At 45.7% G+C, this 9,102-nt stretch overlaps 1 protein-coding gene across 1 annotated transcript in view; it reads right to left on the bottom strand.

Annotated features, from left to right (window-relative positions):
• Positions 1–3,910: 3,910 nt before the first annotated feature.
• RPIA (ribose 5-phosphate isomerase A) overlaps positions 3,911–9,102 on the bottom strand; it is a 32,250-nt gene continuing 27,058 nt past the window's right edge. The window contains exon 9 of the mRNA XM_048849230.2: positions 3,911–5,059. Coding sequence (XP_048705187.2) covers positions 4,962–5,059 — 98 coding nt within the window. The 3' untranslated portion in view covers positions 3,911–4,961. The remainder of the gene's footprint in view (positions 5,060–9,102) is intronic.

The following is a 9,102-nucleotide window of genomic DNA, read 5'->3' as shown; positions in this document are numbered from 1 at the left end:
CTGCCCTGAATTTACGCCAAGGTTAATGAGAGCAGAATTTGGCATACTTAAGACTTTTGGGCCCCGGGCCAAAGGTGCTGCTTTCTGGCTCTGTGGGAACAAACCCATCTCTGTTTAATAAAATTAAAATTTAAAAAACACTATAAACATAATATACACCATCTGATCCCTCCTCTTTACCAGAGGTGAAGGTAGACACGGCACCTGCCCCTGAATGCTTGCACAGAAATATCAAAAGGGATAGGAGAGAAGACCATCTAAAAACATTAATGATGGTCAGGACACAGAGCAGTAAAACACTCTGGAACATGGCTCTGTCTCTTCCAGTGGGTATTTATAGCAAGGCTCGCACAGTCTCCTGCTTGGACAGTTTACCCAGATTTCATCCCAGTGTTGATTGGAGCTTTTCTATATAGTCCAACTTTTGAAGCCAGGTTCTGAGCAGCAATAGTAATCCACAATTCTAAGCAAAAGGTCACCTGGAGGAGCCACACCACACATCCCCTTCCCACACCCACTGGAAGAGAGTACGAGCTCCGCCCAGAGCTGCCAGGAGAACTACAAGGGGAGAACGTCTGTGAGTGGGATGGGACAGGGGGCAATGAGCTCAGTTTCCGAGGGAGGGAAGTTCAGTCATGCAACAGTGACTCTTCAAGATGTCATTTAGGAGGGGCACTTGGTTGAAGCATCAAAGGCCCCGGCAGCCTTCGCCTCCCAGTTAAACTAGCGACTGCGTGACAGCCAGCAAAAGGGAAGGGAGTGGGGAGACCCTCTGGTGTCCCCGACAAGTTGTGCGAAGATTCTGAACTGAACTACAAAGATCACTTGATCTGTGGTACGTACATGGCCCCCAGGGTCCTAGCATCTGAGCACCTCCCAATCCTTAACAAATCTATCCTCACCACATGCTTATGAGGTGCTATTGTCCCCATATTAGGGTGGAGAACTGAGGCAGAGAAGTTATGACTTGCCCAAGGTCACACAGGAACATCTGCAGCAGAACTGGGAATTGAACCCAGCCCACCAGAATCCCAAGCTGGCACCCTAACCCTGGACCATCCTTCCTTGCGAACAGCTGAAGCTTCTCACAAACCCAGAACATCAAGGCATGGGCAGCTGGGTTAGGTCTAACTCCTACTAAGGCGACTGTGCTTTATATTTTCTGGATAGTAGTGTCAGCGTGGCCATGCAGAGTGGTTAAATACAAACAGCAGCAGGCATGTGGTGATGCTTTTCTCTGACAACTGTACTGACCAAGCAGGTTAAACCCAGAAGCAGAGCGTATCCATTTTCACCTGTGTGCCGTCTGAGCCAGACCAGATCTCCCATCTGTCTGAGCAGAGCCCGAGCATGCACTGCCCGGGTCCCATTATGAGGGACAGACAAGTTGTCCCCCACAAAAAAAAAGAAAAAGATAGGGGGAGGGAAAAAGATATCTGTGCTTAGCCCAAAATTTCCTTTCTTGTGCAGGAAGGTGCCACAGATCCATTGCATTGATCTACAGCCTGTTTGCAGCTCCAATGACAGAACAAAACTAGAAAGGACCCATGAACCTTCCTACGCAGAAGAATGTGTTAGACATTTTGGATATTAGGACTCTTCTCAAGGAAGAGCAATATGTTCTGCAGACTCCCCTGGCTCACAAGCTACCTATCATATCAGGCCTTCTTCAAAGGGCTTCTAGAACTTGGCTAGAAAGCCCCCTCTCCAGAAAACTTTCTAGAGACTCAGTATCACAGCTTGAATTTCCTCTGTTACAATGGCCTGATCTATAGACCTTCTAGCCTGATGAGAATGGCAAGGGAGGCAGCTCCCTGTTTTCCTTAGTCTATCCCCTACTCAGCAGTGTATAGTTTAAAGAGTTCTGGAATGCTTTGACTAGTGCTGTTGGACTTTTTAAGGAAGAATTCTTCTTAGTTAATTGCACACTTGCTGTTCCCTTGTTTGAACAAGGAATGCTCACTCAAAAGATAACAGCCAGCACATTTATAAGCTAGTACATAAAAAGGAAGTCCTTCAGACCCTGTGGATTCCATTGTTGCAAGAGGTCAGAGTCCAATTTTAAAAAGGGCTGGATAATTTTAACAACAGCTGCATGGTCACTGAGCTCATATCACTATGTGTACACTGATAGGAACAATTGAATCTCAAAATTTTAGGGTGTCAAAGGATTGCTGTGGGAGCCAGGGAGATTTTTCCACCGCCATGGAGAGCATTGTGCAAGTACCCAAGGACTTCAACCCTACAAGCTCTCAACACCCACTCATACCAGCCCCAGTTCAGCAGGACACTTGAGACTGCTCCTGAATTCCAGCACATGACAAGTCCCATGGAAGGCACTGGGAGGAATCATGTAATGAAAGTTAGGTATGTGTTTAAATATCGTGTAGTAATGGGGACTTCAATGAAAGCTGACAGTGCTTAGTGCTTGGGAAGTGAGAGGCCCAGATGCATGGGAAGGAAACAGCTGAGGTCTGAAGTATCACTGATCTGTTTTAAATCTATGAAGTGTCAGGGGTTATTTACTGGACATGGTGGACCACTGCTCTGCCTTTCTCTGGCAAATCCCTAGTAGTGTCTCATGCATTTACAGTCTGGGAATTGGTGGCTCTGCATTTTGAGCTCCATCCATAGAAAGTGTCCAAGTGTGTAAACTAAAACAAACCCCATTACTACAGCACAGAGACGGTAAACACAAGAAACACTGAATACAGCCAGTTACCTTACCACAGCAAGGGGAGTCAGAGTTATGTCTATAACATTGTCTCCTTAATCCAGTAGGGCCTACTGGTAATGAGATATGCGGTATCATGGCTTATTCCACACCCAGACAGTAACCGTGGACACAGGGTCAGGCGGAGGACATCCTCAGTTGTAATGTGCTATATAATTATAATAAAGTGTTATTACACTTGCTTCCACCACCTGCTCCCCTCCCCCCCACACACACACAAAAAGAAAATATCCAGATAATATTATAAATGTGAGGATGAACAAGTACATGATGCCTGCTACTGCATCCTCCCATTGGACTCACTGATCAAGCTCACGGTGAAATACGAGGGCCCAATGATTTATTTTGGTGACATGGCCATTTGTTTTAGGGAAATCAAAATATGCAGAAAACAGGAATTGTCCCTCCCTGCCCAAAAAAACGCCTCTTTTTGGAAAGCACAGTGTGCAACAAGACAGAATCCTGTGTGGGAATTAAATTAGTTTTGCTTTATTGTTCATTCTACTATGATGTTATAGAAAATAAAGGGATGAAGAGTCTGAAAATTTCACTCGATCAATCTGAAACAACGTCTCTCTGGCTCCATGTTCCTAATCTAGGCTGCTGTGATAGTATCTTACAAACTGTTTCTTACCATAATGTTCCATCATAATCACTCTATTGGAAACGCTCTATCGCAGGCCATCTTGGTATAAAACTATGGGGCAGTTTTAGACCTGACAGGACACGTCTGCAGGGAGGAGGAGGTTTCAGATAATCAAAATAACCTTTTTTGCAAAAAGGGAATAACATCTTACTCACACGTGCCGTTTTTAGACACAGATGCAAATTCTCACTCAGTTTCATAGAATTTGCATGCAAGTGCTGCAGTTTAACAGGTGTTGTTCAGACACTTGGGTGACAGCAAAACAAAATATTTTGATAAGATCAAAGAGGAAATCAAATGTGAACTGGTGCATTCAGTGTGGGTGAAATTCACCCTTGTAGAGAGAGCCAGCACAAAGCCTAAGCCCCATTTAAATCCCACGTAAGGCCTTAAGCTACCCAAATCGGGGCAGATCCTTGGCAAGTGGAAAGAGTCATAGCTCTAGCGAAGATGATTTACACCAACTGAGGTTCTGTCTCATCAGGTATTAAATATTTCATCGTAAAAGAGAATCAGAACAGTCAAAAACCTGGCATTACAGCTCTTTATTTCAGTGCCCATAACATACAAAGTGATGACTCACGTTTTTGACACTATAACATGCAAAGCACCTATAGGAGGAATAGGATACATCAGATGATTGCCTTGTTCTCTTGCTACATTTGTATCCAGTCCAGGCAGGAAGACTCAATATTCCTTTGCTTTCCGATCTATCCTCCCATGAATCAACCCAGCTGTGAGGTGTGATAAATTGTCTTCATTCCTAACCGAATGATTTGCCGCTAAGGTACTAGACATTGTTGAAAGCTTCTCCAATACACTTCTGTAAACTTGATCCAGGCCCCAATTCTGCTCTTGTTTACAAGGATGTCAATCTGGAGTAACTTCACTGATTGAAATTAACCTTGATGGGAGTTACTGTGGATTGACACTGGTTTAACAGAGCAGCATTTGGCCCAAAGGATGAAATTCACTCCTATGCAAAGGGCCAGAAAAAGCCCATGCAACACTTCTGTCATGACCCTCTGCACAGTGGGTAAATTTTACCCATGCAGAATAACTAGGCATTCTGTACTATTAAAAACCATGATGTAAAAAAACCAAAGGGGAGAAAATACAGAACCAAAAGGTTCCAATAAGGCATCAGCAGGTCCCAGCTGGATACGCCCTGGTTTTACATGCTGCATCTTTAATTTTTCCTCCCAGCAAACTAAATAAAAATAATACATTGTGATCACCTTTCTCCCTGCAACAAGACGCTGTCAGAGCAACCAGAGGGTTCAAGTTCTGTAAGATGTGTCTTTTTTGGTAAATGCTTCTTATAAAACAAAATAAAAATGTTAAAAGCAACTTCTATTCAAGTGACTCTTTTTTTTAAAAAAAAATGACAAGCGTTCCTGAACAATAAAAAATAGAGAATATAGTTTTTAAAAAAGACATTCAGTAGCACGTCAGCGGATCCCGAAAGACCTTCTGCCCCAACCTCTGCGACTGACCAGCTGCTCGTTAAGGCAATGTGTCAGGTTGGCACCATTACGACCGCTGTTTGGAAGGCAGAGAGCATCATGTGGCTGGACTGTGTCAGAGGGCCAGTTTCTCACGGGCGCTGACAGAACCATCTTCCATGCCAAAGTAAACCACGTCGGCCATGTTGATGAAGAGACCTGTCTCCACCACTCCTGGGAAGAGAACATTCACACACAGGTTACGGCTCGAACCATCTCTTATCTGCCAGGCTTACCCCGGCTGCTCTAATCCTCTAGAATTAGGGACTGTATTACTGATCAGGCATTCAGGCCAGACGCTCAGAAGGTATTTAGGCATCTAACTCCAATTGATTTCAAAGGGACTTAGGCATCTAAATACATTTGAGGACCTGGGCCTCAAAGTCCACTATGGCTTTACAAAATCAGTTTCTGTCCTGACAAGCTTATGACATTTATGCTTCCGGACATAAGCCAACCTAGAATTTGATGGGGGGAAGAAAGGGTTAAGAAAAGTTTCCCTATAGGCAGATTATCCCAGAATTCCCCACTACAGGATTTCTTACACCACCCGCTGGAGCAGCGGTACTGGCCACTGTTAAGGAGGGATGCTGGACTATATAGACCACTGAGCTGATCTGGAATGATCGTTCTTATGGGTATGAACGGAACATAGAGTGAAGTGCTTGCTAACACCCTGACTTTGCAACCAGCTCAGTGCAAGAGGACATCTGCACCCATGGAGAGCCCCACTAAAGCCAGTGGGTCTCTGTACTGGTGCAGGAATCCAGCTCTGTGGCCTTCAGAAGGATCGGGAGGGCTAAGCAAGTAGCCCCACAGCAGTCATTAAGCACCAGGGCCTGAAGCAAGCATTGCACAAACACACACCAAGCTTACACGTAACAGCAGGAGCGAGATATACAAGGGAAGGGAGGACAAGCGTGGCAGCAGTACTATCAGTGGGAGCTTTGGATGAGAATGCACGTCTTGATGGCTCTGTTTCTTTTCCTCTTCTACCTTACGAGCGACCACCCTCTTTGCAGCGGGGCACGTTTCAGAACAGAAAATAAAGGACTCACTGTCACAACAGAGACAAATGGCACAGGGTTTTCACGAGCTGCACGTGAAACCGGCAGGTCCCTGCTGTGCAACTCTAAATAGAGAGTGACACATGGCAACTTTCACCAGTTCATTTAGATTCGTTTGACTAGCATGGCTGCCTGGGGCTCAAGGCTGATATCAACTGGCTGCTGGAAACCAGCGCAGAAAAATATGTTCAGACACAGTGGAATGGTGAACGTCAAGACACCAGGTGGCATCCAATCCCCGCTGGAGTCAATGAGAGTTTTGCCAAGGGACGTCAAGGGGCGCAGGATTTCACCCATTATTTTTAACTGTAATAAAACAATACAGTTGATCCATGTACAGCAAGTTACAGGGAGCAGATACAGGGTATAATTCACTTCCAGATCTTTCGTGCTGACTGCTCTGACACTGCACCTGCTACCCGGTGCTTTCCAGTCCAAAATCTAATCCTACGAGATTCCCCGGCGGTGAGAACTAAGGGTGCCCTGCACCTCGCAGGATCACAACAGAACAATTCCAGTACCCTGGATGAGAAGGGGAAGCTGGCGGAGCAGGGCAGGGCTTTTCATTAGGGGGGGGTAAGATCCGCCTATGGCTTAGCTTTAAGGAGGTGGCTCCTCCGTTTTGCCAGGGAGTTCTAGGTGCAGGGGAACATCGGAAGAGGCAGGAAGGTGAGAGTGAGACAAGACTACAAAGGGAAGTGGGGGCAGGACAGAAATACAAGGTGGCAGAGTAGTGCAGGGCACTGAAGCAAGGACAACAGTCTTAAGCTTAAGGCAGAAGCGGAGAAGCCAATGGAGATATTCTTGGAGGCTGGGAGGTGGAGGAAGGACGTCACACAAAGTCCAAGCAGTAGAGGGAGGCTATTTAAGCTGCAGTGGTTTGGGCAGACTGCAGGGGTGGGTCAGATGTTACAATGTGGAGCTCCTCCACGCAAAGCTAGGCTAGGAACCAGATTAGCAAAAAGCCATTTTGGTACGACAGGCGTAATCACTAGGAGACGAAGGATTAGGCCCTCAGACTGTGATTCCTGCAAACACTAAAAGGGGCCAGGTTTCATCATCGCTTTCTGCTCCAGGCCTCACAGCAGAGGCAGGTTTCTGCACTAGCAGGTGGCCCCTGATGCTTTCATAATCCAGTGCTAGCCTGGGTCTCACACCATCTATGGAGCAGCAAATGGCCAAACTCACCTGGAATACACTGGAATTGGAAAAGGTTCAGAAAAGGGCAACAAAAATTATTAGGGGTATGGAACAGCTTCCATATGCGGCAAGATTAATAAGATTGGCACTTTTCAGCTTGGAAAAAAGACAACTAAAGAGGGGATATGATAGAGATCTACAAAATCATGACTCGTGTGGAGAAAGTAAATAAGGAAGTGTTTACTGCTTCTCAGAAACACAAGAACTAGGGGCCACCAAATGAAATTAATAGGCAGCAGATTTAGAACAAACAAAAGGAAGTATTTCTTCACACAACACATAGTCAACCTGTGGATTGCCAGAGGATGTTGTGAAGGCCAAGACCATAACAAGGTTAAAAAAAGAACTAGATAAATTCATGGAGGATAGGTCCATCAATGGCTATTAGCCAGGATGGGCAGGGATGGTGTCCCTAGCCTCTGTTTGCCAGAAGCTGGGCATGGGAGACAGGGAATTGATCACACTGTTCATTCCCTCTGGGGCACCTGGCATTAGCCACTGTCAGAAGACAGGATACTGGGCTAGATGGACCTTTGGTCTGACCCAGTATTGCCGTTCTTATGCCCCAGAGCCAATTACTTCAGGGAGAAGGGGAGTCTGGGGTTTTCCCCACAAGGCTGCCACAACAAGGTGCGAGACTCTTAGGAGGTGTGAGATCAGATCATTTATAATGGTTCAGAGCACGAAAAATAAACCGGTAAGTGGCCCCTTTACAGAGATCACCCCCTCCCTCAACAGAACCGCTACTTAGTCCACCAGCAGCGACCAAGGATTCTCACCACCACCACCTCTGATGTAGATATGTCCATAGTTCCTGAGTCAGCAAAGTACGTAAGCACAAGCCTCACTTTTAGCGTGAGTAAGATCACTGACGGCAACAGGACTGCTCGTACCCTTAAAATTAGAGCCATGCTAAGTACCCTGCTGAATCAGGGCTTTAGGGAGGAAATCACAATAGAGAAAATTGTGCAGAGTGGTACACAGGGTTTAAACTATATGACCAAGATTTAATTTCCCCCTCCTTGATTTAAAAGGCAAGTTACTGGGCGCAATACAGGAGGAGCTAGATGAAATTCCCTGGCCTGTGGTTTGCAAGAAATCAGACTAGATGATTTAATGGTCTCTTCTGGCGTTAAATATGGAAAAGTATCTGAAACAAAGTCACCTGGCGACCAGTTGCATTATGCAGCGAAATAGCGAAAGCTGTATTTGTTACAACAGGCCTCCAGACTCCTGTTCCTGAACGACACTGCTGTGCTCATCCCGACATGAAACGAAATGAGCGGCATGTATTTAAATGGTCTCCAAACAGAGTCATGTTCACTTGCGGCACTGAAAGTCAGATGCATTCTTTATGGCTGGAGAAGTGTTAACACTGATACCGTGACCAAATGCCAGTAATCTACAATAGAAATTCCCCTGTAGCACCCTTTTCATCTCCTCCCTTCTATTGTTTAACAGCACCCAGCAATGCTATGTACAACAGCTGACACACCTTCCTCTAGAGCGGGCTCCATTCAGTGGCCCGTGGAAGTGATGCCGTAATTTGTACACCACTTTAATTTTGCTTTGGGAAGAAAAAGGGTTACGAAATGCAAGGCACCATGATTTTGTTGCCATTAAGGGTTTCAACAGCAAACATCAATTAGGATCCGAGTAACCTCATACCTCTTCCAGAACACCCCATTTCAGGACCACACGCTTCCTGGGTAAGGCCCCAAGGCTACAATACAGGGCCAGCAGGCAGGTTGTTACACTGGCCCATGCACAACACACTGCAAGACTGTGGACACTGTTTAACGTGGAGAAAAACACCCATGTGATGAAGAATTGCACCCAAGCGTACTTAGTATTTTCTTTTAAATAAAATATAAACTCTGCTGAGAGGTTTTAATCCGTAAGGGCCGGTTTTTTGGCCAACCTGAGCTCAGTTGTCCTTACTCCTGTGCA

The sequence above is a fragment of the Caretta caretta genome, chromosome 4, assembly GCF_965140235.1.
Source record: "Caretta caretta isolate rCarCar2 chromosome 4, rCarCar1.hap1, whole genome shotgun sequence".
Classification (NCBI taxonomy): domain Eukaryota; kingdom Metazoa; phylum Chordata; order Testudines; family Cheloniidae; genus Caretta; species Caretta caretta.
This window is presented reverse-complemented; position numbering and strand designations above follow the sequence as displayed.